The 27,489-nt window shown below is 55.6% G+C and overlaps 1 protein-coding gene across 6 annotated transcripts; it reads left to right on the top strand.

The window, feature by feature from the left end:
* Positions 1-1,433: 1,433 nt before the first annotated feature.
* On the top strand, positions 1,434-27,125 carry RASSF5 (Ras association domain family member 5). 6 transcript variants are annotated; one of them, XM_019288939.3, is made up of 7 exons: positions 2,978-4,947; positions 6,186-6,265; positions 9,615-9,733; positions 21,838-21,951; positions 22,817-23,114; positions 23,467-23,582; positions 24,204-27,125. In XM_019288939.3, the coding sequence occupies exons 1-7, from the start codon at positions 4,685-4,687 to the stop codon at positions 24,354-24,356; spliced, it is 1,143 nt and encodes a 380-aa protein (XP_019144484.2). In that variant the 5' UTR covers positions 2,978-4,684; the 3' UTR covers positions 24,357-27,125. The 6 variants fall into 6 exon arrangements, with proteins under 6 accessions (XP_010402621.2, XP_019144487.1, XP_019144484.2 ...); XM_019288942.3 differs by lacking the exons at positions 2,978-4,947; positions 6,186-6,265 and adding an exon at positions 1,601-1,992; XM_019288941.3 differs by lacking the exon at positions 6,186-6,265 and having other exon boundaries at positions 4,827-4,947.
* The last annotated feature ends 364 nt before the right edge of the window (positions 27,126-27,489 follow it).

Genomic DNA, 27,489 nt, shown 5'->3' with positions numbered 1-27,489 from the left:
CCCATCCCGTGTGACATCCCTGGCGCTAAAAGGACGGGGTCACTCGCAGTGGCAGGGGACACGCAGCTCCAGGTCCGGCCACCCCCATCCGTGCCCTGCAAAGCCCCCTGTGCCCCGGGGAGCTGTGACAGCAGCGCCCCAGGCACCGCTGTGCTCCGAGCTGCAGCTTCTCCCAAGATTTTGGCCGCGATATTTTCGCTTTTCCCACAACCGCAGGAGCCTCAGCTGGGGGAGACAATCCCAGCCCCGGGAGCCCGGCTGGCCCTGCAGAGGGGCCAAGGGGCTTTCCCCGGCTGCCCGCTCTGGTGCGGTGCCCCAAAGCCGGGGCAAAGCGGGTGGGACGCGGCTGCGCTCCCGCAGGAGACGCTGGGGAAAAGCACCGGCTGTGCTTCGTGCTGCGGGACCCCCGGGGGGATGCACGGACCCTCCCGGGCCACCCCAGCCCCGCGGGGGTGCCTGTCCAGCGGGGCGAGGCCCCACGGGAGCGGGGATTCCCGGGGAGGGGCTGTTGCGGGGACATTCCCAGGGCGCGGAGCGGGGAACCCCGCGGCGAGGAGCGTCTCCACGGGGAAACCTCGCTCGGGGGGTGCGAGTGCGAAGCGTCCCGACCCTCGGGGGGGTCTCCACGGGAGGGGCGCCCCGCGGGGCCGGTCCCGGTGCCACCCCCGCCGTGTCTCCTCCCTCCCGGCCGCTCCAAGGCGCCTGCGCTGCCCCGCGCCCGCCGCTCCGAGACCATGGCATCGCCGGCCGTGGGGTCGTGCCCCCGCCCGCTGCCGCCTCCGGTGCCCGGCTCCATGCGCCGGCGGCCGCCGGGCCCCGCCGCGTCCCCCGCGCCCGCGGGCGGCCGCTCCCCGGGGAGCCCCGGCGGGGCCAGGGCTGCGCGGCGGCTGCGGCGGCGCGGGGGAGCCCCGCGGCTGCTGCCCGACGTGCGGAGCATCTTCGCGGCGCCGCGGGAGTCCCCCGAGCGCGGCCGCGGCCACCGCTTCGCCCCGCGGCTGCCGCGCCGCGGATGGTGCGACCTGTGCGGGGAGGCGGTGCGGGAGCGCGCCCTGCGCTGCGACTGTGAGTGCTGTCCGCGCCTTTCCGCGTCCTGCTGAGCCCTGCTGAGCCCTGCCGAGCCCTGCCGAGCCCTGCCTGCCCCTCGCTGTCCCGCAGCCCTGCCCGCACCCCCATCCCTCACCCTGCCCGGCCTCTGCCCCCCCCCCCGCACCCTCTCCCTCTCTTTCGCCCCAGCTCTGCACCCCTCAGGGTCCCGCTTTGGTGCCGCGGGGACCTGCCGGGTCCCCCCGCTCCCCCTGGGGGGGTCCCGGGGGGCTGCGCATCGGGAGGGACTGGACCAGGGTCTCCGGGTGCGGGCGGTGGGCGCGGGTGCGGTGCTGCCGGGCGGGTTTGGGAAATAAAGCTTTTCCAGGAAAGAGGAGATGATCGACTCATGGGCGGAGTTGGCATCAGTAGCTCGCGGTGAGCAGGAAGGGTTCGTGTTTGTAAAGCTTTACAGTGAGGGGTAAAGTCCTCCAGAATTTGTAAATTTGCCTGAAGCTCTGCCCAAACTCGCGGGGGGAGGGAGCTGTGCCGGGGAGATGCACGAAGACGCGTGCTCCTCGTGTCGGATCCGTGCTCTGCAGGAGAGATTCCTCTTTCCCCCGTGTGGGAAGGGGCCGAACGAGGTGACTCTGCTGGGGCTGTGCAGCGACCCCCGCGCCGTGTCCCCGTCCCGGGGTGCTGCTCCCGCTCCCCGGGGAGGTGTGGCCCGTGGTTGTTGCAGGAGGGGCAACGAGGGGGTTTGAGCAAACCCGTGTCACTGATAACTTGGGGATTTAAGCCCTGCTGGCTGTGAAACTGCTCCTGTCCCGCTCAGTCCCTCAGGCTGGGGGGAAACTCTTTCGGGATGCAGCTGCTGGGGCTTGAGGGACTTGAAAATTTGCTGGTCGGGGTCAGCTGAGCCTCTTGATTTTCAGCAGGAGGTGTTAATGCTGATGCCATTCCCCGCAGGTTTGTGCCCACAGGATCACCTGTACCTGTGAGGGTGCCCTCAGTGTGGGTGTGGAGGGCAGGGAATTGGTGCCGGTGGTAATTTGGGACTGAGCCGCGTCCCACCGCGGGCTCTGGGCCGGCTGCGGGACGCGTCGCTGCTCATTTTTGGGGCTGTTTGGGAGGGTTATGCCAGGCACGTGCAGCAGCACCAGCCTCACCGGGGCAATTAGTGCCTGGCTCAGCCAGTTCTGGTTCTTACGCTTGGCTTTCCTTAGATTACGAATCAATTAAATGTTTCTGGTGGGGATTTGCGTGGCGCGGGGCGAGCTGGGCTCTCGGCCGTGCCTCCCGGTGCCGTTTGGGATGAAGGGCGACCGGGAGAGACGGCCGCACCATATGGCCCTGCTGCCTCGCATTAGGGCTTTAGCGCTGACTGCTGTTAATTAAATGTAACCCAGCCGCCACCACAACGTGACACGGGGACACGCCGGGGCTGGGAAGTCGCGGCGCAGGGCGTTGGTGGAGCGAGGGGGATGTAAATCTGATTTCTGGGGTGCTTTCTGCCTGCCGTTCCTGATTAATTCCCTCAAACCCTGCTGAGAGCCGGATGATTTCCTGGGGCTGGGGAGCTGCAGGGAATGTGTGAATGAGCGTGCTTAAAGAAATAGCGAGTTTAGGAGAAATAAGGGTTATCTGAGGGGGAAAAAAACTTTCTCGAGGCTCTTTCGCCAGCCCCTGGAAACTGGGGTCAGGTGTGAGGTGAGGTCCTGGCTTGTGTGCTTTGAAATCCTGACTTAAAATACAAATTCACAGAATTTTGTGGCGTTGTGAAACGCCGTCAAAGCTGTTTTGAGGGACTTCTCCTCTGGCAGGATGTTTTCCATACTTATACTGAAACAAATTTTAAATAACTCTATTTCCCTTTTCATTTCAGAGAATTATGCAGACTGTGGGAGTAGTTCTGCCTCAGAAACTCCCCAAACAACCGGGATGGGCGGGAGGGACTCTCATATCTGCATTCCCTGTCATCCCAATAGTGATTCCCATTAACAATGCCCGAGAGCTGCAGACGGGGTGTGCTCTCCCCCACTTGGTGAATGTTTCTTTTTCTTTCTGATTGCAGAGTTGCCACTTGTTTGCTCTTGACTTGCAGCCTGAGGATACTCAGGTTTTTGTTTGTACAGTTCTGGCCTATTTTTATTTACGTCCGATCTGGCTGTATTTAGTAAAATGAGGAAGTGGCATTTATTTATTTATTTGTTATAGTTATTTACTCTTCAGTCTGGAGAAAAGGAGGCTCAGGGGGGACCTTCTCTGGTTTTAACCCAAGCCCTGCCCGGGGGTGCTGCACCTGGGGCTGATGCAGATGTTGCCTGAGACATGGGAGCCTTTTTCCCCTGCTTTTATTCGGAGTGTTCCAGGTTCTGTGCGGGACAGACATCCAGCATCCTGCTCCCCGCGGTGTCAGTGTGAAAGGATGGGGAGGTGGCAGCTCGGGGGCAAATCCGACTGGCTTTCCCTGAAAATCCTTGTTTCCAGCCTTGGAGGGAAGGCACTTGGGCAGGAGTAGCTGTGCCATTTTATGCTGTGCCTTGAATATCTTCTATTTAATGCGTGTGGCTTTGTGCTGCTGGCACCTCTCAGAGCTGAGTCAGTAGTAAAGTCAATAATCTCCGTGTCGGGGTGTAAATTGCTGGGGGACAGCTTTTCCTGCCAGCTTTTCCTGGCAGGGGAGGAGAAGGGGGCAGGACGGGCAGGCTGCAGAGGCACATCTCTGCTGCGGGGTGTTTGGTGAGCTCTGGTGGGGCGGGTGCCGTGTTGGGTGTCCTGGTGACTAACGCAGCTTCAAAGCCCTCTGCGTGTTTTATTGGCTTTGGGACAGCACAGAAACCAGGCTGGGCTGGGAGCTGGGGCAGCTTCCTGGTGGGAAGGGTTGGGTGGACACCGGGTGGGAACGGCTCGAGTGCTTCCCTGGCTCCCGGTGTCTCTGATAACCAAAATTCAAATATTTTGATTATTAAAAAACACATATTAAAATAACACACTGTTGGCTGAAGGGCTTCTTTGCAGGAAAGTCACTCCAGCTCGCCGTGCTTCCCTGTGGGCAGGGCTGTGTGTGGGGCAGCCCTCGAGGGAAACTTCAGAGCGTGTCCAGCACCTCTGCAGACGCAGTCACACCTGAAGCCAGCTTTTGATCTGCAGATCTTACCACACAGATCCAGCCCAGTAAAGCACCTCAGCATCCAAACGCGTTTTGTGCCTCTGGTCTGGAGCCGCCCTTATCTCCCAGAGCAGCTCGTTCCGTGTTCAGGCTCTGCGCTGAATCAGCCCCTATTTCCTTCGGGAGGGATGTTGGTAAAACACCGTTTCTCTTTCTAATTTGTAGAGCAAACTTCAGTTCTAAGGTTACTGGTTCTCCAGTAGCCGTTTGCTTAAGATAACGAGTTCTTTAACGAGTTCTTTCCCGAGCCCGGCCTCACCCGGACGGGGCTCTGCTCACACCACTGGTGCCCTTTGGGACACGGTGCTTTTGGTGTCTCTCTTTCCACGCCGTCCTCCCACACTCAGCCGTGCCTCCAGTCTCGCCGCTGTAAATAATAATCGCTGACAGCTCGCAGGACCCACAGCACCGTGCATTTCTGTTCCGTTTAGCTGATCCAGGCAGATTCCTGAGGCTTTTCCTGCTGCCGGGTGACTCGGGCAGGTGGGGATGGTGCTGCTGGGGTTGGGTGAGGACGGGGTGGGGTCCGGGGGTGCCTCCCGCCCACCGCGGCTGCCCCAGGCAGGGCGGGCTCCTCCCCGGGAGGAGATGGAGCTGTGGGGAGGGACGGCGACCTGCCCAGAGCCCTGGGACAGGCTCGTGGGGTGGCTCAGGTCTTCCAGGGTCATGTTTCCTGCTGCATTCCAGTGCAGTGCCTTGGGAAGGGTTTATGGAGAGAGACGCCAGCCGAGGCTCCAGCTCTTACCTTGCAGGTTGGTTTTTGGGCTTCTCCCTCTGCTTCGTCCCGGTGAAGCTCAGTGGAGTTTGCTGGTCGGGGTGTGGGAAGGAGGGATGTGCCCAGGGGCTCTCTGGGTGACTGAGACAGCCCCCTGTGATAACTCACTGCTTTTGCTGCTCGGGGTGGTTTTTGGACTGGTTAAATTCCACCTTTGTTACTCCCTGTATTGTGCAGGGTGCTGGAAACTGTGAGAGGGGTCCTGAGCAGAGAGGTCACAGGGGAGTGGGTCCAAAGTGGCAGATTTCAGGGGCGTTGTTTAACTGATGCTTGTGTCCCACCCCATCAGCTGACAGCTGGTACAGCTGTCACTGATACACCGTGGAATGGTTTGGGTTGGAAGGGACCTCAGTGCTCATCCCATCCCACCCCTGCCATGGGCAGAGACACCATCCACTGTCCCAGGCTGCTCCAAGCCCAGTCCAGCCTGGCCTTGGACACTTCCAGGGATCCAGGGGCAGCCACAGCTTCTCTGGACAATCAGTGCCAGGGCCTCACCTCCCCCACAGAGAGGAATTTCCTCCCAATATCCCATTTAAATCTCTCCTCTTTTGGTTTAAAACCATCCCTCTTGTCCTATCACTAAAAAGTCACTCTCTGTCTTTTTTAGAATGCCCTGATTTTCACAGATGCTGTGAAAGGCTCCACAAGCCTCTCTTAACTATGTGCAGAGTTTAATCAATATTATAGATATAGTTAATCTCAGTGTCCTCCTTGAACCTCTGATTAGACACTGGGGACTATTTATCCCTCAAACTTTAAAAGACTGCAGGGAAAAGCAGCAAAGAGAGAAGAGAGGATGCCGGGAAGAGACCTCCCAGCGCACGGCCGGGTCCTGCGCTTTCTCTCTCTAATCTCTTCCGTTGGGTTATTTTATCTTATCAAGCAAAAAGCCCCAGAAATAGAAAGTTTTCCATGGCTTACAGGAGATGCACGAGCTCTGAGCTGCGCTCCCTGCTCAGAAAAATAAATAAATAACCCCGTCAGATGGCAGCAGGTTGTAAATGGACAATGTCAGGGCTTTATCTCCGTGGGGGAAAAGGCCTCTCGTGGGAGCAGACACAACTTGCTCCGGTGCCTGCTGTATCCCAGAGCATTTGGGGTTGGAACGTGCCTGGAGAGCTCCTGGCCTCCTCTCCTGAGGATGACGGACGGGAAGGAGGGAGCAGCCACTTGCTTCGGGCTTGTAACAAAGAGAATCCGTAAAATCTTCAGGCATTTCCCCAAATCCAAGCCCTGGTCTGCGGGACTGCGCCTGCCGAGGAGGCCCAGCAGGGAGGTGTTGCTGGTTAGAGGTAGGTGGTGGTGGGATTTGGGGTTTTTGGCTGGGTTTGCAGGTTTTCTGCTGCTCTTTGGGGTGCAGGGTTTGCCTTGGTGTTGCTGAGCACGGCCTGGCCACAGGGATCCTGCCTGGAGGGTATGGGGTGGGCACAGGGCTGGCACCCCACCTGTGGCACCAGGTGGCTTCAGCTTCTCCTCTGGCTCTTCTGCAGCCCTGCTCGGGCAGGAGCACAGGCCCTCAGTGCTGCCCCACTTGCCAGTCCAAAGGAAAATCTGATTTTTGTTAAATCGTGGCTCCAGAGCATCTGCCAGCAGCTGGGTTTGTGCTCCAGATGCTGCAGCGGCGCAGGGACCTCGCAGAGGGGTGGCTGTCACCGAGGGGGCCTTGCCTGCTCTGGACAAACAGAAACAGGCCCCTGGGGCTTGCCAGTGTTTGCAAACAAATGAACCCAAACCATCTGGTTTAGACCTAAAACTGCTGAGACGAGACCGCGCTGATGGAGCTGCAGGGCTGGGGCTGGATCAGCGCCCTGGGGCTGTCAGAACCTGCTTTGCAGGAGGACTGAGACCCTTCCCTGGGTGCTGGCGGTGGTGCCACAGGTCCTGCCCTGTCCCCTCAGAGCCTCCCGCTGTCCTGGTGCCACAGGGCCACATCCTGCTGCCACCCCTGAGGTCAGCCCGGTGACGTCGGGCGCACGAGGAGCGCCTCAAGCAGCGCAGCTTGCAAAGCCCAGCCTCAGGTGCAGCCTGCACTTCGAGATGTGTGAGCCCCGAAGGGTTCCAGAGTTTCAGTGGAGGAAGTCTCCGTTCTGCCACCTTGGCCCCGCTCTCAGACACCTGTGGGGCCTCCCTTCTCCTTTTGTGCCCGTTTCCACTCGGTCACGTCGAGCTGGAAGGTGCCCCATGGGGTCTGTGGTATCCTGGGGGTGGGGGTGGGCAGAGGACTGGAGAATCTCTTCCCTGGGAGGGTGGGGAGGCCCTGCCCCATCCCTGGAAGTGTCCAAGGCCAGGTTGGAGCAGCCTGGGATAGCAGAAGGTGTCCCTGCCCGTGGCTTTAAGGTCCTTTCCAACCCGAACCATTCAGTGGCTGTGTTTAGGAATTGAGATGGGCATTTATACGGGACTGGGTTACTCCATCCCACTTTATCTGTGGAGAAAGGGGAATTCCCTTCAGCCACCAAAGCTTTTCACAGTACCCTGATCTTTCTGTTTTTGAGCAAACTCCAAGTGTTCCATTGTTTGACTGGAATGGAAATTATCTTAGAGCCTAAGTGGAGGCATCCTGCTCCTCTTGGCAAACCGGTCACGTGGCTGCTTCCCAAAGCTGTGCAGGGTTTCTAAAATTAGTGTTCCCCACCGGATCCTGACTGATTAGGTCTGTTAATAGGTGACTGTGACTAAGGAGGTGTCACACTTTAATCCCACAAAGAAATGCCACAATGGGCCTGATCCGGAGGAATTGCCCAGGAATTGGCATTGCTGTGGTCCAGATGATGTGTGTCAGACCTTTGGCTGCCACTGCCCCACGTGCTGGAGCTGCCCAAATCTGAAAATCTGGGCCCACACGGGCAGAAGGGACGAGGTGGTGGCAGGTGCTCAGGTGAACTCACAGCTGGAGCGTTCTCCAGCTGGCACCTCCAGCAAAGACTTGGCCAATGGCCCCTGTTAAAAGGCAGTTCCAGCTGCTCAAAAGGTCACGCATTAAATTACTGTAACTGCAGCTTATCTCTAATTAAAAAAAAAAAAGAAGCCAAGTCTCCCTGCTTTTCCCCCAGGCTTACTTGAGACAAGTGACTTGGAACAGGAGAATGACAGACAGCTCACGCCAGATGAATGCTAAATGATAAATGATTTCCCTGTTTCCTCTGGAGATTGATGTTTCCCCCCTCAGGCACCAGCTCCCAGCAGTGGTTCCGCTCCTCTCACTCATTCTCAGGCACTGAAGAATTCACCAGAGCTGAGCAGAAATCAGTTTCCAGAGCAAACATGGGATATTCCTTTGCTTTCCTGCAAGCCCCGGATAGTCAAAACCAATGACCCAAAAGCTAAAGAAATAAAAGGAAAAGGGGCAAAAAGGAAAAAGAAAGAAGGAGTGTATTTAAAATACAAATTCAGTGGCTCTTAGCAAGGTCACGGGGCTGGTGCAGGGACAGGCACTCACATCCCTCTCTGGAGTGACCTCTCTTGCCTTGATTTTAGGATGTGATTTTTTTTTTTCCAGGTTGGTGACCGCTCTGGAATTTTGGGCAGTGTAAAAAGTAAATTTAAGGTTGTTTGTGTGGCAGTTAAAAATTAAAAGGCTCAGGTGCGCCATTAAAGCGGGAGGAGGTTGTTCACTGCAGTCAGGAGGGTTTGGGGGAGTTGGGCCTTTGAGGGAAGGGGCTGTGGGAGTGATGGCCATGAATATGGGATAACTGGAGCTGGCTGTGCCAAATGTGCCCCTCTGCAGCTGGGGGTGAGCAGGACCCTGTGCCTGAAGGGGTTAAAGCTGGGCTGTGCAGAGTCATCTGTGCATGAACGGGTTAATGTCTGACACTGGGTCAGCATCCAAAGAAAACAGCCACAGAAATGCCTTGCTGCACCTGGGGACAGGAGGTCACAGCCTCTGCTGGGGCTGGGATGTGTCCCTGCCCTCTCCAGGGGTGGATTTGGGGCTGCTGGTGGTCGATCCACACCTCTGTCACCGGAACTGGCCCTTGAAATTTTCATGTTTAAGCCCTGGCACAGAGCAGCTGTGGCTGCCCCATCCCTGGAAGGGTCCAAGGCCAGGTTGGACGGGGCTTGGAGCAGCCTGGGAAAGTGCAAGGTGGGGGAGGTGGAATTGGATGATCTTTAAGGTCCCTTCCAACCCAAACCCTTCTATGCTATTTAATGACCTTAAATCTTTTGACCTCTGCCCAGTACAAAGATGTTTCTGATGGTGAGAGGTGAAGGATCCTTTCCCTGTGCACCAGCCAAGCTTTTGCTACAGGTGGCACCTCCCAGGAGTGGAGCTGGCCAGGGGTACCCCGAGGTTTGGTGGGATTTGAGCATTTTCCATGTCAGTGTGCCAGCGGCTCGGGGAGAGGCAGCAGGATGCGTGGCAGGAATGCGGCTTGTGCTGCTCCATCGCATCCAGGATTCCCTGGGGAGAGGGTGTGCGAGCAATTTTTGCTCTGGATGAGGTGTTGAGGTATCTCCTCACCTGCAGGAGTGTGCCTGAACGGGGCCATGTGTGTGAACAGCGACATGTGCCTGGCTCCAGCTCTGGCCGTGCTGGAATCCCTCTGCCTGCAATCCAGTCCCTTCCCGTGGGTCCCCCACTGCCCCCAGCCCCATCCTGCAGCTCTGGGGTGCCTCACTCTGCCCTTTCTGTCCCTGCAGACTGCAGGTACACGTGTCACCAGGAGTGCCGCAGCCTCATCCAGCTGGATTGTCGCCGGCCGGGCCAGTGGCAGAGCCAGCTGTCCCCAGAGAGCACCCTCCTGCCACCCTGCAGCCAGGTACGCCGGGGAGGGGGCTCGGGGGGGCACAGCCCCGCAGTGACCGGCGGATTCGCCTCCAGAGCACGGATTTCCTGCTCCCAAAGGGTTTTCCAGCAGGGAGGGCTTGTCAGGGATCGGTCTGGAAGTGTCACTGAGGTGTCACCTGCAGGCCGTGAGCGCCATGCCCACTGCCTGGGTGGGATGGAGGTTGGGAATGTGGGCATCCCCCCTCCCTCCCTGGGAAGGGGTGTGTGGAGCTCTGGGGTGTTTGAAGCGCTGCTGTCACCTGGAGCAGAGCGGGGACATCAAGCCCCACGTGCCAGTGCCTGCGGAGGAGGATCAATATTGGCGTTAGCCTGTCCCAGCGCCGTGCACAGCGCCTGCAGTCAGCAGCACAGGTGCATTTCCTGCATCGTGCAGGGCGAGAGCGCCGACTTCTCCAGGAAATCTGGAGTTCTGGCTGACAGCCTTGTTTTGAGAGTTTCAGTGGTTCCAGGGGCATGGAGGCTCTTCAATCTGTGTTAGGGATGTAATCCCAGGGTTACTCCGGAAGGCTCAGCTTTGCCTTAATCCCCCCGGGGTCCTGCAGTGTCTGGGACTCCAGCGTGGGTGGGACAGGCTGCGGGGCCAGGGAGGCTCTCACTGTGCCAGATGAGATGGGAGATGCTTAATGCTGCCAGCTCAAGGCATTGCTGAGGGAGCTGCCTGGAGTGGGATTGGCGGGGATGGAGCCTTTCCAGGCTCTGTGTGCTTTTTTGAAACGTTTGGAACAGCTCCCCGGGGAAGTGGTGGAGTCACCATCACTCAAAGTGTTCAAAAAATGAGTGGATGCGACACTTCATGGTATGGCTTAGTGGGTGTGGTGGGATGCAGTCAAAGGTCTTTTCCAGCCTTGATGATTCTGTGATTCTGTGTTCTGACCCTCATTATAACCCCGTGTTTATGTCCCTCTTTGTGGAAGACCTGGAGATGGGAACAATTTGCACTTTTCCAGAGGCAAATGTGGGGTTTCAGTTGGGTGTGTGGGGGTTGGTTGTCATCCAGCCTTTGCTGTACAAGCTCTGGCCTTGCTGGGCAGCTGCTGCTGCTCTGAATGAAATGGTCAGGAGGGATCTGAAGTGGGACGGGGTTGATCGTTCTAAGCTACGCATTACAAAGGGGCTCAGAGCGGTTTCTCCACTCCAGGTGTTTGTGTAAGGGAGTGAACCTAAATTCGTGTGTGGTTACAACTCCTTTGAGTGTCACTGGGCTTCCCCCAGCAATGCTGGGCTCTTGGAAAAATGAGAAGGGCTCGCTTCATCTTCAGGGTGATCACCCCAGCCAGGGTTATTGATGGGCCTAATAACAAACAGGGACCCCGTGCTTCGTGGCCATCCATCACCCTGACACGGCCCTGGTGTCATCCTGGGGAGGGGGAGGCCCCTTGTGCCAAGGAAACAAAAGTGTCTCTCCAATTCCAGCAGCAGACAGAAACCCTCAAGCGCATCCCAAAGCCCTGGCTGGGGATTGCACCTCAGAATCCTCAGCGCAGCAAAGCCCTGGCAGGGGTCCCGTGGCCTGTGCTGGGGATGTGGGGGCTGATTTGGGGGTTAATGAGGGTAAATCACTGCAGCAAAGCTCCATTATTCTTCATGGATAATCAGGGAAAAATCATTGCCAGGTTTGCTTGATCTGAGCACACAGCCACGTTCCTGGAGTGTTTCTGTTGGTCAGGCAGGTTTTGCTGCTGGAAAGGAGGAGAATGGAGGGAAAATAATGTCAGTATTCCAGTAGGAGGCTAGCAGGATGCCTGAATATGCTGGCAGGAGGGGAAGAGGCCTGAAAACACATGAAAAAATTAATAGCTGGCATAGATGGAAGTCATTAAATTGTATTATCAAAATAAAGCAAAGTGGAAGCACCACTGAAATACCTATTTGAATATCACCTATTTCAGTGCTGTTACCATGTAACAGCAGGCACTGATAATTTGGGCTTTGATCCGGGTAAGTATTTGGGAGTGTGTTACATTTGGGTCCCAGAGCAGCCGCCCAGGGTGACATCCAGACTCTGCCGAAGCTGCCAAAAGCCTCCACTGCTCTCAGCAGCTCCAGGAGTTGGGTCCCTGGATTTGGCAGGGCTGGCTGTGTGCTTCCCACCTGTGAGCTGCTGCAGGTCACCGGGGTCACTGGGGTTTTGGGGGGCTGATGTGCAGGTAACCATTAAGTGCAGCTGCTGCTGAACAGTGGGGTAAAAGTTATTGGGTTTATTTGTCTTTGTTGGTTTTTTTATGGAGCTGATGTGCCAAGCAGCTGGACTGCAAGGAATAAATGAGGGATTCTTGGAGAATTCCATGGGGCGTCCAGGGGTCGCACACTGGTTCCCCTGGGAAAAACTTGGGCTGAGGCTTCAAAAAAGACCCCAGTGCTGATGCTCCCAACCCGCACTTTCTGCTGGTGTTGCACATGCTCAATTTAAGCCTCTTTCTCCTCTAAATTTATCGCTGTGGAGCCAAGGGGGCTGTGCTGCTGCAGGAACGCGCTGCTGCCCTAAGAACGTGGCTTATTTATTCCCTCTGTAAATAAAGCCACTTGGATTCTTGCCTTCCTCTTTCTGAGATGCAGATGTTGCCAGTCTTCCCATCTACATCCCGGTTTGTATTCATGGGATGCTGCTGTGGTGGGCACGGAGCTCTCAAAGCCTCATAGCAATACAGATGGGAGGGTTTGGAGCAGCATCTGCAACCTGTCAAGAGGGGAAGAGGTTTTAGTGCTGGATGGTGGCTTGTGGGAAGGTCTTGGAGCCCTGTGGGAGCAGCTGGAGGAGCAAGTTGAGATGGGATATTGGGAAGGAATTCCTCCCTCTGAGGGTGGGGAGGCCCTGGCACAGGGTGCCCAGAGCAGCTGTGGCTGCCCCTGGATCCCTGGCAGTGTCCAAGGCCAGGCTGGACAGGGCTTGGAGCAGCCTGGGATAGGGGAAGGTGTCCCTGCCTGTGGGATCCTGTGGGGATCAGAGCCCTGCCCAGCCCAGCCCCACAAATCCCGGTGATCTTCTCCAAGCAGGAGGGTCACAGCTGCTGTAAAAGCAGGGCCCAGGAACTGAGCAGCTTTTTCCTGGGCTGCCGCTGAAGCTGCCTCAATCTGGGTGCTGAAATTGCTCCTGCTGCTCTGACATCAGATGCAGGGCAGAGAGGCACCCACTTGTGGTGGCCAGGGGGTCCTGGCACCCCGAGGAGGGTCTGAGCTGTGTCCTCACCTGCCTCCCCCCTTCTTGATTCCCTCAGAAAGTGATGCCACAGCAGCTCCCGAGGATGCTCTAACAGGGACTGAACAGCCCCCAGCCCTCCGTGGCACCTCGTTTTGGGTCCCCAAGGTGGTGCCAGGGGTCCCCAGGGGCCAGAGCCAAACCCAGCACCTCGGCTGCGAGCTGGGTGAGAAATTTTGCAAGAGGAAGTGGCCGGGGCTGCGGGGCGAGGGCAGGAAGGGGAGGCGATGCTGCTGCGCCGGCACCCCCGGGAGCGGCGAGCGGAGCGGGAGCGAACTGGGAGCGAACTGGGAGCGAACTGGGAGCTCTGCCCCTTCCATGCTGCCCCAGCGCCGCTGCGCAGGGAGGCGGGAGCAGGAGGCGAGGGAAGGGAAGGGTTACCCGGCACGGCTGCCTGTTAAGGAGGAATAGCTCGGCAGGATGAGCAGAAGGAGCTGCTGCAGATAAGCGGCGAGCCGGGGATGTGAGCGCGGGGCTCGCCGGAGCCGCAGCGGGGACCCCGATGGTCGCCGGCCCCCCGAGCCCCCCGGCTCGCCCGCAGCCCCTCGCCTCTGCCCGGCTCCCATGACCATCGGCAGCAGCATGAGCAGCGGCTACTGCAGCTTGGATGAAGACCTCGAGGATTGCTTTTTCACGGCCAAAACCTCGTTCTTCCGCAGCGCGCAGAGCAAGGTCCCCGCCAAGGTAACGCAACTCGCGCGCAGGGCTGGCGGATGCCGGGGCTCCCGCACGTTCGGCTGCGGGTGCTGCCAAAAATGAGCTTGTGCGGGAGCCAGGGCAAAGCTGCCGGCGGGGAGGGGGCTCTGCCCTCTCCTCTGCGGGGTCTGCACCGCTGCGGGTTTTCCTCAGCCCTTGCCACGCCGGGTTTCCCCGTTCCCCGGGGATTCACGCCGGAGAATCCGGCTCTCAGTGCGTTTTTTCAGCATGAGGTGAAATCCTTTAGCAGCCTTTAGCCAGCTGTCAGCCACGGGTCAGGCTCCCCGGCGGGGACCTGTGGTTTGGCCTTGCAGAATCTGCACCATGAGTGAAAATTGCACCTGTGGGGTGGATGGGAAAGTTCAGGGCAGACTTAATCTGTGAACTGACTAACGCGATGATGAACGTGGTCCTTTTTGGGGAGCCTGGGGCTGTGTGTGCCTGCCTTGGAGAAGGACGGAGGTTTGGCTGGGCAGTGTTTCACCCAGCATGAGATTTGTGTCTCAGCAACATTGCCAAGGCTGCTTCACAGTTTTTAAATGTCTATTTAAAAAAAAAAAAAAAATAAAATAAAAATCGCTCTCATGAACTTTGGAGCCTCAACCAGAGCTGAGCATAAAAGGAGAAGGCGCTGCTGCAGAAGTGGGAGTTTCACACGGGAACGAGAGCCCTGCAGCACCCAGAGATCAAACCTGGCCCGGGGAGCAGCTTTTTCACTGAAAATCCTCCCATAAACCACCAGCACCAACGTGCTCCTGCTCAGCCTCTGCTGTGTTTGCACCTGAGGCTGCAGAGCCGCAATCCTCAGCAGGTGCTTTGGGGTTCAGCTCCCTGCAGCAGGTCCAAGGGCTCCCCTTGGCTAAGGGGGGGCTGTTTTGGAGAGAGAGCTTCAGTCAGCTGGGAATTTTATTGAATTTCTCTGAAGAAAATGTTTAAGATGGGATCTTCCCCGCTAGCCAGCAGCTCCCTCTCGTTATGATTAACCGACACGTACTGCTGGTTTTTAAATGTCATTTGATGATTCATTTGTGTAGGAAATGGAGGAGATTAGGGTGCTGGTGCAGCCAGAGCTGCTCTGTTTGAGCCAGGGCACTGCAGATCCTCGGGGACCTCTGGAAATCAGCCTGGTGCTGTCGCTGTTTGGGATTTCTCCCTCACAGGGGGGTCAGGAGCTGCCGCAGCCCCTTTTTCCCCAGCTCCTCACCTGGACGTGACCGGCGTGGGCGGCAGAGCTCAGGCTGCCAGAGAAGATGGAGCCTTTCAGGGGGTTGGTGGTGTGGGGAGGAAATGGTTCCTGTGCATGAAAAACACCCCCCCCCTCGCTAAACTGAACCCAACTGGTGTTGTGTAATGGGTCTGTGTGTGGAGGTGGATTCTCACAGAGAAACCATGCTCAGGCCTTGGTGGAAGAAGGTTTTTGGGGGGTTCATGGCTTGTTTGGGGTTGGTGGTGGTGGTGCAGGTCCTGCAGGAGCAAAGGCAGGAAGGAAGAGGAGGTGATGGGCACTGAGGAGGTGGTGGACATCTCCCTTGGGTTTTGATCCACTCCCTGTCCTCTCTTTTTACCTTGGCACCTTATTGAAGTGGTAATTATTCAACTGGAACATTTCCATCCCTGCAAGGGCTGTGTGTGACAACAACTCTGTTTTTCACCACCTGCTCCTAGCCATGGGCAGAGAACATCAGCTCAGACCCCCGAGTGAGCTGACCTGGTGGATGTGTTTGGGAACGGTGAGGGTTGTCCATCCTGGGATGCCCAGGAGTGATTCCTGAGCCCAGGACAGTGGGCAGGGCCTGCTCTGGGCAGGAGGAAGCTCAGTACGGATAACTTAGGGATGCATGTGCTGAAAGACACAGGAAACATCTCTGTGGAGGAAGTTGTGTTGTGGGTGGGTGGGAGGGGACACACAGGCCACTGCACAGCACTTAACAGAGTGGGATTTGATCTGTAGGATTACAGGAACAATTTTTCTGATTGAAACAACTGTATTAGTCTGAAGAGCCTCTTTCTAGGAATGCTGTAATTCCTTTTTATTCTCAGAACCATCAGCAAAATCACTCCTCATTAGCAAAGAGCTGGTTGAGATCTCAGATGTGACCTCGTCCCTGGAGATCCATTTCTTTGCATTTTCGGGCCTCTCCAGCTGAATGGCTTCAGTGGCTTCTGCCTGAAGCCTGATTGCTCAAAACTCTGCAAAATTGCTCTTGGAGTCCTGCATCAGGGCTGATGGGAGAGCTGGCTCAGAGAGGGAAGGGGGAAAGGGAATGTCCAGGGATGGGAAGCACAGGAGGGGCAGAACCCAAACAGGGGCTGGATGAGGGGATCTCCAAGATCCTGTCTGGCCTTGCCCCATAATCCCAGGGCTGGCCAGTGCTCAGGGCAGGTTTGTGGGGTGCAGGGAAGCAGCTGGGCCTGGGGGGGCAATGTGGGCATGGCCAGACTGGTGCAATGCAGAGGAGCTCCAGCCTGGACACCCCTGAGATGCAGCTCCCTGTGAGGACCTTGTCAGCTCTCACTGCTGAGCTGAGCTGTGGCAGGAAAATCGGTTTCTAAGTGAAATCTCCATGGCAATCAAAACACTGAGCCCGTCTTCACTTGCTCTAACCTCTCTGAGATGCAGCAGCCATCCCTCTCCCCTGCTCTGGAGAGGCACAGCTCTCCTGTCTTCTGCCTTTTCCTCTGAGCCCCAAAGGAAACCACAGCATCTCATCTGAATTTCTCAAAGGGAGGGAACTGTTGGGGGTATTTAAGGTTTTTTTGGGATTTTTTTGGTCCAGATCTCTTGTGTGATTCTCGCCTTGCCTGTCTGTGCTGGAGCAGTGGATCCTTTCCCAATATAGTGCTGTGAACCCTGGCAGTGGGTGTTGAAGGGGAAGTGTTGGGGAAGTGCAGGGATGGAGAGCTCTGTGAGAGCAGAGATGTCCCAGCTCTGGTGACAGCCCTGTCCCCAATGTCCCTGAGCTGCCACCACTCCCTGCTGCAGCAGGATTTACAGATCTGAGCTGTTGGTTCTCGTGTTCCTGAATCCAATTTGAAGCACTCACATTTCCTCCCAGTCCTTTGTGCCGGACTGTGTTTGTGTCCCAGGCGATGCCGCTCTGAACTGCGGCTCCACAGCCAGGGACACTCGGATGTGCTTCTCCAGGCTTTGTTTTCTGGTGCTTTAAGACAAATCTTTCCTTAATAAGCGGGAAAAATGAGGATTGATGCCCCAGGCCATAAAATCCCTTCAGAGGAGATCTCTGAAGTGCTCCTGCAGTCTGAACAAGGAGCCAAAGGGAGAGCTTGGGCCGCGGGTTTGGGAATGCGAGTTGTCACAGCCTGGCTGATGGAAATGGTGATGGAGCTGTGCCCGAGCACACCAGGGAGGACTTGGCCGCTCCTGCCTCGAGATAAGACTGCCAAGAATGTGGTGATGCTGGGCCAGATCCGTCCCCACTGCTCTGCTCTTCAGATTCATTAAGGAAATAGCTGGTGAGGAAAGCTGGCTGGGAGCGAGGGGCAGGGACGTGTCCCTGTGGGGGCAGGGATGGTGTCCCTGGGGCTGCAGGGAGGTGGCCCTGGCTCCAAGGAGTGGCCACACTCAGACCTTCTGCCTCTGCTGCTTTTCCGTGTCTGCTTTGAACCACAGTTCCTGAGCTGCTGCTCTTCCAGCTTGTGGGCTGAGCATCCAGGCTGTGACCACACACCAGCTCCTGTGGTGGGACAGCTCCTGGGTCCCACCTGGAGCTGTTATTCCCCAAACAGGGGCCCAGCGTGGTGCAGAGCTGCTGCCTTGGGTGCTTCTAAAAGGTTTTTAAGTTGGGGCTTGACTTGAGAAGGTGAGAGGCTGTAGGGACGGTGCTCTTTGAATGTGGGGTGTGTTTCTCCTGGCATCCTTGCAAACTGATAAATGGAAATATCTGTCACTTAGAACTCTTTTGAGAGCTGTCACCACCATCTCGATGGCCCCTGGGTTGTCCATAAAAGCCTGGCAGGAGTTTACAGCTCATTAGCTGAGTGCTGGCTTGCACAGAGGGGGCCGGGGATGGTGAACTCTGCCCAGCCCCGGGCCATGGGCTTTGTGTGCCACGGTCCTGCCCCTTCCCAGAGCTCATCCCGGGCAGCCTTTGTCCCGTGAAGCATTAGCCCAAGTGCCAGCTGAGGCTCCAGCCACTCCTTACAATCGGTATTTCTTACAGCTGAGCAATAATGTGGGTTGTGGAGGCAGGGGCAGGGCACGGGCGGGTCCTGCGCTGCTCTGGATGTCCCAAATCACCGTGTCCAGACTCTGTCCTGGCAGCCCGTGGGTCCCTGCGCCACTGCGGCCACCACTGCCCGCGAGCTGTTTTATGGCAGTGCCACAGGGCTGGCAAAGCCCTCAGCTGCCCAGTCTGAGCGATTCCAGCGCGCTGCCAGCATGTTTAACCACGGCCATGCGATGCTGTGCAGCAGGTTTTCCATGGAGCAGGCGTGGAGCCCTCCTGGCAGCTCCAGGCTTCCTGTGGTTTTCCTGCCGGTGGCCCAGGAGGGTGGTACGGGGCAATGTGCCGGTTCCTCTGCTGCCACACTGATGTCGTGTTCCGGGGCCACGAGGCCAGGTGATGGCCAAGGATGGCTGAGCTGGCTCTTCCCTGTTTTCCATGCGGGAAAGCTGCAGGCCCAGCAGTGCCCGCGAGGGTGTAGGTGCAGATCAGAGATGTGGTTTTGTTCACAGCTCGTCTCATCCTGTCCCGGTACAACAGGAAATGTGGCAACGGTTTATGGTTAAAGCTTCTGTTTTTCTCCCTTTAGCCAGAATTGCAGATTCTGCACCAGAAACTTTGCACAACTGGAGGTTGGGGTTGATTTGTGAGGAGCAAGAAGTGGCTGATCTGATCAGGCACTGGGGGGGAGCAGCACTTCTCTTCCCAGGCTGTGGCTGCTCCTCCGGGGGCTCCTGCACCACGGGGCTGGTGCTGCTGGGCTGGTTTGGGTCTGGAAGACAGAAAAGCAGAATATTTAGGTGTGCAGGCTTGGGATGGGTGGGTGGTCCTTGCTTGGGGGGCTCGTGGTGCAGCCAGGCCTGAGCATCACTTGAATGGCAAGAAGAGCTGAAGGGCTGAGCCCTTGGATCCCCAGTGCCCTTATGGGCTCCCCCAGCTCTAAATAGCTCATGCAGCTGGGGTGGCCCCACTCTGGATCCTCTGGCACAGCTGGCTGGAGTTTGCCTTAATTTTTCTGCCGTGACCTTATTGTGTGTCCCCAGGTTTCATCCAGACACTGTCCTGTCACCGAGCCCGTGGTGGGATGGACGCAGGCAAAGAGATTATGAAAACTTTCTTTCCCTGCAGCGGGAGGGTGTGGGAGGAAGGCTGGCAGGGGGCTGAGCAGGCTGCAGGTACCCCTGACCTGCCCGCTGTGGGGAAGGGAGGATGCCGCAGCCGGGCAGCGCTGCGGTGACATCGTGCGACAGCGGTGACGTGCTCCTGAGCCAGACCCCTCCTGCTGCGAGTGGTTTGGGTTTCTTGGAACCCGAAGCCATCCTCGTCTGCCGTGTGCCTGCTGCGAGGCACTGGGGCACCGCTCCAGGCTCCTGCGGCCCTGCTGCGCCGTGTTCCTCCATGGAAACCGAGCCGCTCCACGGCTCTTAATTGCTGGCACGAGCTGTGGCCCTGGGCTGGGAACATCGCAGGAGGGAGGGACCTGCCCTGCTGGGGACAAGCAAACTGCAGGGACAGGGACAGGGACAGGGGCAGGCAGAGCTGCCGTGTTTGCTTTTGCCATGCGTATCTGGGTGGCTGGGTGGATGGATGTGTGGATGCTGTCTCTGCTGGGCTGTGTTTGTGCCATGGGTGATGTGTGGTGCCCTCAGCTCTGCAGCTCCAACTCTCTGCTTGCAGGAGGGGACGGTCCTGGGGGTCCCCTGCCCTCCCTCACTTGTGGTTGGTGAGGGGCAGCCCAGCTGTGGCTGTGTCAGTGCAGTGACATGGGTGATGTGAGGAAGTGCAGGGTTTCTGAGAGTTCATCTTCTGTTAACTTATAGGGAAGGGTTTTTTTGTTTGTTTTTCCTTTTTTTTCTTTTCCTTCGTGCTACTTTCAAAATCTCAGCCCTCGGCATGATTTCTAAAGATGATTTTTAAAGACTCCCCTGCCACGCACGGCCTTGGCCTGTGTGTGGCCAAGGCTTGGTGCAGTGGATAGATTGAGGTGCAGCGTGAGCCAAAGGGCTCTGACAGATTGGGGAGTTCTGATAAATGGATATTTATGTGCAATTCTCAAATAACCCAGGAAAGCTTTGCTTTTATTGTCATACAATGCTTTGGGTTGGAAGGGACCTTGAAGATCATCCAGTGCCACCCCTGCCATGGGCAGGGACACCTTCCACTGTCCCAGGGTGCTCCAACCTGGCCTTGAACATTTCCATGGATCCAGGGGCAGCCACAGCTTCTCTGGGCACCCTGTGCCAGGGCCTCCCCACCCTCACAGGGAAGGATTTCTGACCAGTATTCCATCTAAATCTCCTCTCTTTTTGTTTAAGCCATCATCCCCTTCCTGTCACTCCAGGCCCTGGTCTAAAGCCCCTCTCCCTCTCTTGGAGCCCCAAGGAAGGCAGTGACCAAGGAGGCTGAAGCTGTCCCCTGGGTGCCTGCTCCACGTGGGTGTCTCGAGCTGTCTGCTGCTCTGGGGCAGAAATTGTGAAATCGTGAGCTGTCACTGGGGAATCACTGCCGTGAGTCCCAGCACTGCAGCTGCCTTGCCAGATTGCAGCCAGGGTTTCAGTTTGTCCTCTGCTTGATTCTCCTCTTGAAAGAAATACCATGGGTAGCCTTGGGCAGTATTGGCTTATTTACAACTTGCTGCGTCCTTGTTGTGTGTGCTCTGGGGCTGTCTGGGAATGGACAAGCTTTGCTCCCCAAGCTGCCTTTTTTCCCTTTTTTTCCCTTCTCAGAGGTTACAGTTTTCATTCTGAGCCTTCCCAGCCTTGATGGCACATCCCTTCACGCTTTCTGCTCCCTGCTAATGCCAACTTCTGAGCAAGCCCACATAAAATCTGAGAGCGCTGCGCACAGTTCCAGGCAGAGCTGGCAAAATGCGTTCCCAGGCTGTCTCCAGGGAAGGTGGTGAGTTATGGGAAGGCAGCAGAGCTCTGAGCTGGGGGATCCAGCCCGCTGAGCATTGCCCAGACACACAGAGGCTTGTTTGCTGCAGATCCAGCAGATAGAGCAGGCAGTGCTGTGGAGACCTGCCCTCCTGGCTGGAGGGGAGCCAGGGGAGGTTTAGATTGGATCATAGGGAAAAATTCTTCGTGAAAGAGTGGTCAAGCATTGGAACAGGCTGCCCAGGGAAACAGTGGAATCACCATCCCTGGAATTGCTCAAAAGGCCCGTGGATGTGACCCTTGGGGACGTGGTTTAGTGGTGCTGTGTTGACAGCTGGACTCAAGCTCAGAGATCTTTTCCGACCTTAATGATTCTGTGGTTATTCATTAGTGACATTTCCATGGGTGGCCTTCAGGTAAAGCCCACCTACAGGTCAAATCTGCTGGTTTTGGAGGAAATTCCCCCAAAGCTGGGCGAGCAGCAGCCTCTGTCCCTCTGTGGGTGAGCCCACGCAGGCACTGAGCAGTTTTTGACACAGGCTGGGATGCCTGGACTGGCCCTGCAGTGCCTGATTTATTATTAGTCACACAGCCAGCCTGCTGCTCGTGTGCTTTTATTGCTCTGAGCTATAATTTCCCAAGCTTTGGACAAGAGCAGCGAGAGATTTAACTCCAGGTTCTGCCTGGGTGAACCCACTGGAAGCTGCTCGAGTTTTGGGGAGTCAGAGCTGTGAATACTGGAAATAGGATGGGGGTTTTTTTCTTGCATTGCCAGAAGTAAATAAATGCTCACAGGTGCAGGTGGCTTTGCTTTCAAAGTGGGTTTTAAGGGCTGGATATGTTGTCCTGGTTTGCACTGGGATGTTTAACTGCTCCGTGCCACCAACTGGTGCATTTTGTGTTGCCCTGCACTGCCTGTCACTGGTGTCAGAGGTGGTTTGGGGTTGGGATGTGGCATCCTGCACATTCAGCCTCCTGGCTGCAGGGACCATCCCCGCCTGCGTCATCACTGCTCGGGATCTGCGCAGGATCCGTTCCTGCCTTCCCAAGAAAACGTGGAGCTGAACAGATGGAGCGTTACCCAACACACAAAGCAGCTAAAGCCCGGCTCTTCTGATTCCAGAATGTAACACACACGGTAGAAGAAGAAAAACCCGAGCCTCCGACCGTCCAGGAGATCAAACAGAAGATTGAGAAGTACAATGCAAAGGTGACCAACTGCCTGTTGATGAAACTGGTACGTACTGGGCTGGTTTTCCCTCACACACAGACACTGCTGCTGGTTTCTGTGGGCTCTGAACGGGGCCAGCCTGTGGGGAAGGTGAGAGGGCTGGTGGCTGTCACGCTGCTTCTCCTCCTGCTTGGCTTTCCAGTGTCACTGACACTCCAGGTAACCCTTCCCTGCCTCCATCCCTCCCTCCTGGCACTGATCTCTGGCAACGAGTTGCCACAAAGACTTGCCCCAAATGGATGAGCCCCCGTTGTTGCAGTGGGGATGAGTCACGGTGGAACTGGGGCAGTTCAGCAGCTGTTGGAAGTGGATTTAGAAACCCAAAACCTTTCCAGAGAGAGATGCTCTGCCCTCACCACTGCCAGGCTTCCTGGGTGGGCTGTGCAGAACCAGGCTTTTCTCCTGATTCCTGTGTTTTTGCACAGCTCAGGGTGGGGTAAGAGACCTGTGGTGGGATCAGCTGATCTCCAGTGATGATTTGTTACATGGAGATGTGAGAATCCCTTAAATGGGGAGTAAAACTTAAGGAATAAGGTTGGGAGGTCCTGCTGAACCAGGGGTTTCAAATCCAAATTAAGTGCAACTACAAATTCCATGTAATGGAATTTCCATAACTGCCTTTGTAGCAGGGCTGGCTTGAAATAAAACAAGATCCCACAGATGAGAGGAAGGGATGAGTCACTGCCAAGAGAAAACCAGTAGTGACTGTCCCAGAATTATGGGGTATTTTTGACATGATTAATAAGAAACCCTGGAACTCCCGGAGCGGGGGCAGGTCCTGCTGTCACCCCACGCTGCAGACCAGCCTCTTGTGGTGGAAAAGGGACTGGAAAAGCTCCCTGGAGCCTGATCCCTGTGTGCTTTGCTGCAGAACGACGATGGGACGTACACAGGGTTCATCAAGGTGCACCTGAAGCTGCGCCGCCCCGTGACGGTGCCGGCCGGCATCCGGCCCCAGTCCATCTACGATGCCCTCAAGGAGGTGAACCTGGCTGAGATGACGGACAAGAGGACCTCCTTCTACCTGCCCCTGGATGCCATCAAGCAGCTCCACATCAGCAGCACGACCACGGTGAGCGAAGTGATCCAGGGGCTCCTGAAGAAGTTCATGGTGGTGGATAACCCCCAGAAGTTTGCACTTTTCAAGGAGATGCGGAAAGATGGGCAAGGTGAGTTAGTTCAGGGCCTGGCACCTGGCATTCCAGCTCTCCCTGGAGTGGTGAATTTGGCTTCTGTTCGGTGTGCTGTGGGACTCATTGGGGTGTCGGGTGGGCAAAGTCTAAATCCAGGTGATTTAGACCTCCACAGGAGGTGATGCTGCTTAAGTTAGTGGGGAATTATGGTTTCAGAAGGGGCTGAAACCCCCTGAGAGCTTAAAGAGATTGTTATGAATCTGTGCTAGAGACTCAGCCCCCTCCCCTGTGATCCTGAGCATCCTTTCCCATGCTGCAGCTGACCTCCTGAGCTTCCCTCTGCCCCGGCAGCCCCGATCTCACTGTGGCTGTTTGCTGTCCCTTGCAGTGCTCTTCCAGAAGCTCCCTCTCACCGAGTACCCCCTGTACCTGCGGCTGCTGGCGGGCCCTGACACAGATGTGCTGAGCTTTGTGCTGAAGGAGAACGAAACTGGGGAAGTTGAGGTACCTTGGTGACTCTTTTCCTCGTTTTTCACATGAATGTGGAGCACGTGGCAGGGCTGGGAGATGTGTGGCAGAGGCGGCACAAAAAGGGCTGTTTCCCTCTGATGGGGCTGGGTTGGTCTTTTATTGCTCCTGAATGCTCTGGGTTTTTAAAACAATTCAAACTTGAGCTGTGAAAATGCTGAGGCCAGTTTTGATGGCCACTCTGTAATCTGTTTATGGAACCCAGCAGTGCCACCCCAGGGTTAATCGTCGCTAATTAGATTAGCTGAACACTGTTAGAAGTAATCCACTAATTGTAGTAAAAGCCAGGGACACTCAGGTAATAAATTCACAGCCAGATTTTGGTTGAAATCGTGCTCCCCACCACAATGAAGCAAATGCTGGGAGCTGCTGCATCCTGCAGGATTCTGCTTCCTGTGCTGTGCGGGGGGAGGATTGGGATGGTCCTTCACGCTGTAGCCCCTTACCCCTTCTCCCTCACAACATGAGATTAAAATCCCTGGAGATCAGATACGTTTAGATGTATTTTATTGCTCCTTCTCACAGATTCAGAGGTAAGAACCCACAAACCCCGTCAGGTGTGTGCTCACTTCCCCTGTGTTTCTGCTGGTGTTGCAGTGGGACGCGTTCTCCATCCCAGAGCTGCAGAACTTCCTGATGATCCTGGACAAAGAAGAGAAGGACAAAATCCAGCAAGTGCACAGGAAGTATGAGAGGTTCAAACAGAGACTGCAACAGACCTTGAAAGAAGCCAGAGGCAAACCTGGATAACCTTCAGGAGGCCCTGGGCATCAGACTAAGCTAGAGACTGTTTTTAAATGAAAAGACTTCTCAGGACACCTTAGTCGTCATTCTCCCTCTTCGACCTTCCATGAGGACTGGCTCCCAGCACCCCTAAAATGATCCTACTGCATTTTCTTCTTCTGAAACCTCTTCTCCCAGGACCAGAGCCAGTCCAAGAACGGGAAGCCTGTTTCTGAAACAGCTTCAACAAAGCAAACACAGCTGCTGGTTGGCTTTCCAGCCGTGCCATCCGCTGGAGAGGCTCCGTGGAAGATTCTCGGTGTGACACCCAACAGGACCCATCTGCTGGCTGAAGTTTCAAGCAGGGCAACTCTTGCTGCTCCTGCTCCTCCCAGCGAGTTGCTTGTTCCTGTTTGGAGGTGCTGTGGCCCACAGTGCCCTCGTGGCCCAGTTCTGGTTTCGTAAGGAGAGCACAGGAAGCAGCAGCAGAAGGGGAGGAGGTTGTTGCACCGAACCACGTGGGTGTTGCAGCTGTAACCAGCGCTGGATGGACTTGTTCGGGGCTAAGGCAGCCAGGGAAATGTCAGGTTATGACACCAAGGCAGCTGCAACACCCCAACAGTCTCTTAGTAAATATTATTGCAACTTGGTAATAGTAACTCCCAGGAAAATCATTCATTTTGATTCTATTTGACTTCTAATTTTGAAAAGAGCTGAATTACAGTAAATACCCCTGATGCTAAGTTAGCCAGTGTTTCACCAGTTCTCTACTCTGTAGGAACTGGGACCCAGTTTCCAGAAATTCTGTTTGAAAAGTGTGAAGGTGATGGTTGGGGCATGGGCTGAGGGCTCAGTGTTGAAGATTTAGCAATACGTGTCTGTCAGAGGAACCCAGGAAAGCTCAAAGCCCCTTCACAAATCAGATTTTCAGCTGTGAATGTGTCTGGCCCTAAGGGAGAGAAGCCCCAACCAGGGTTGGGGTGTGGAGGTGGCACCAGGTAAGGGAATTATTGTCCTTGGATGCTTTCTGCTCACCCCACCCGTGCTTCCTCCTGCTCCCCCTCCTGTTCCAGCCCTGCTGTCCCTGTCACACCCTCCCTGTGCCCTGTTCTCCTTCCCCACTCTCAACTGGTGCTCTCCTGCACGTCCAGGAAGCTTCCCAGGATTTGCTCTCTCCATGGAGTTAGGAGAGGACAGCAAGTCCCTCTCTGCCTGTCTCAGGGCTCCCACCACGCCGAGCATCCCTCAGGAAAGTGCTCGAGCTGCAGGCTCGGTCCCTGCCCTCGCTCCATGGTGCTGATGCCATGCAGGGATCACTGCCGGGCTGGGAATGCTCCAGGGATCCCGGTGGGGGAGGATGGGCCCCGTGTTTACCCTCAGTGCTTCGTCCCGAGCACGCTGCACACAGCCAGGGCCAGCCCTCCCTCTGTTTACACCACAGCAGAGAACAGGGAACGTCAATGCTGGGTTGGGGTGGGGCAGGGAAAGGGGTTTGTGTGGGCTTGATGAGCCCCTTTGAGCTCACTGTGGCTGCTGGGATCCCACCTGCACCCAGTGCGAGGGGAGGCGACAGGGTTTTGGGGAACGTGGAGGAGTCTAAAATTTACCTCAGTGCCTTTTTCTTCCCTTAAGTGTGAAAACTTTGCATTTGGACTAAGGAGGAAGCTGTGCAGAGGCCTCGTCCCTCCTGTCCCCCCGTGTCCCCTGCACCGTTGTGGGATGAGGAGGGATGAGGAACTGGTTTGCTTCTTTCTGCAAGGTGACTGCTTGGGATTTTTTTTTCCACATTTTGAGTATGTTTGTTTCTAAACAACATGAGAGTAACTGCATCACTCCGAGCCCTCGGTTTGTGTGAAAGCCACTTTCTGCCAAGCTCAGTTGCAGCTCCTGTTCTGGTCAGCAGTGAGGGTTTGCTCACAGGGCTCTGGTGCAGAAGAGCCTCCAGCTGTACTGTACTCTACACCCAATGACCTTTAACAACTGCTGGCAGCCACAGAGCAGCACTTTCCATGCTCTGGGGCTGTTTGTCCAGCTACAAGCAGACTTAGTACTTCACTAGTCACTTGTGAAGTCATTTAAATACCATTTATCTGGTGCTTTGAGCCTTGACAGCACCGTATAAATACTTCAGTTCCACCGGGGAAGAACGCTGTAAAAACTGCCAGTGGTTCTGAGAGGGAAGAGCCACACGCTTGGTTTGAAATCCTTTTTCTTTCTGGCTAAAAGTTGTGCAGGTTTCCTTTTTTTTCTCTTTTGGTGAGTTTTGGTGAGTGTCCCCTCTCCCCTCCTGGCCCCAGCATGTCTTTGACAGTTTGTAGAAGGCATGGCTTCGTATGCAATCACTGTGGATGCTGCTGAAAACCTCGTGCCCCCAGAGGGCTCTTTCTTTTGGTTGTTTTCAAGATGAGGGGCATCTGAAGAGCTGGTGGGTGTTGAAACTCAAATTCTCATGGGTCAGTTGAGCTGTTTTTAGAAGTATTTGCCCCTTCTTTAAGCGCAAAATCCTGTTGGCAGTGCCTTTGGTTAGCAATTGTCTTGCCTAGGTCGTGTGAGTTTATTTTCCATGGCTACTGTAAAACCTGTAAAATAATGTGTATAGGATGGAATAGTAGAGCTTCTATGGCAAAGTGAAATGCATTTTTGCAATGCTGTAATTTATTTTTACTACTCCCTAGCAATTCTATGGCATTTTTACAAAATGTCTCACTCTCAGCTTTTTCTGAAGGTTCTGGAACTTTGTTCATATGCAGACAGTGTAAGAGACAATGATAATAAAATTGTCAGTAATTAAAGAAATCTCTTAGCCTTCTTTTTCTGGTGCCCTGCTATGGAACTTCCATGGATTAAGTCTAAAGGGAAATACAGGAATCCTGCCTAGAGGTGAATTTAAATTTCCTAACCTACTGTTAAAGAGCTAAAGAACATCCACCCCTGTAAGACCTGACCAAAGTGTTCCATTAATCTTCTAGCTGGGGCTGACAGAGCTGTTACCTGTAATAAATTACAGCTCATGACACACATATAAAAATATGTTTTAATGTAAAATTAACATAAACTACAAAAGCCCAGCTACCAGTTAATTCTCAGTGCTGAAGTGTCTGATTTCAATACCTGGAAATGTTTAAAAGGATAAAATCTAAACCCAAGTGGGTTTTACTTC

Source organism: Corvus cornix, chromosome 26 (genome assembly GCF_000738735.6).
Source record: "Corvus cornix cornix isolate S_Up_H32 chromosome 26, ASM73873v5, whole genome shotgun sequence".
NCBI lineage: Eukaryota > Metazoa > Chordata > Aves > Passeriformes > Corvidae > Corvus > Corvus cornix.
The sequence above is the reverse complement of the archived record's forward strand: the minus strand, read 5'-3'. Positions and strand labels throughout refer to the sequence as shown.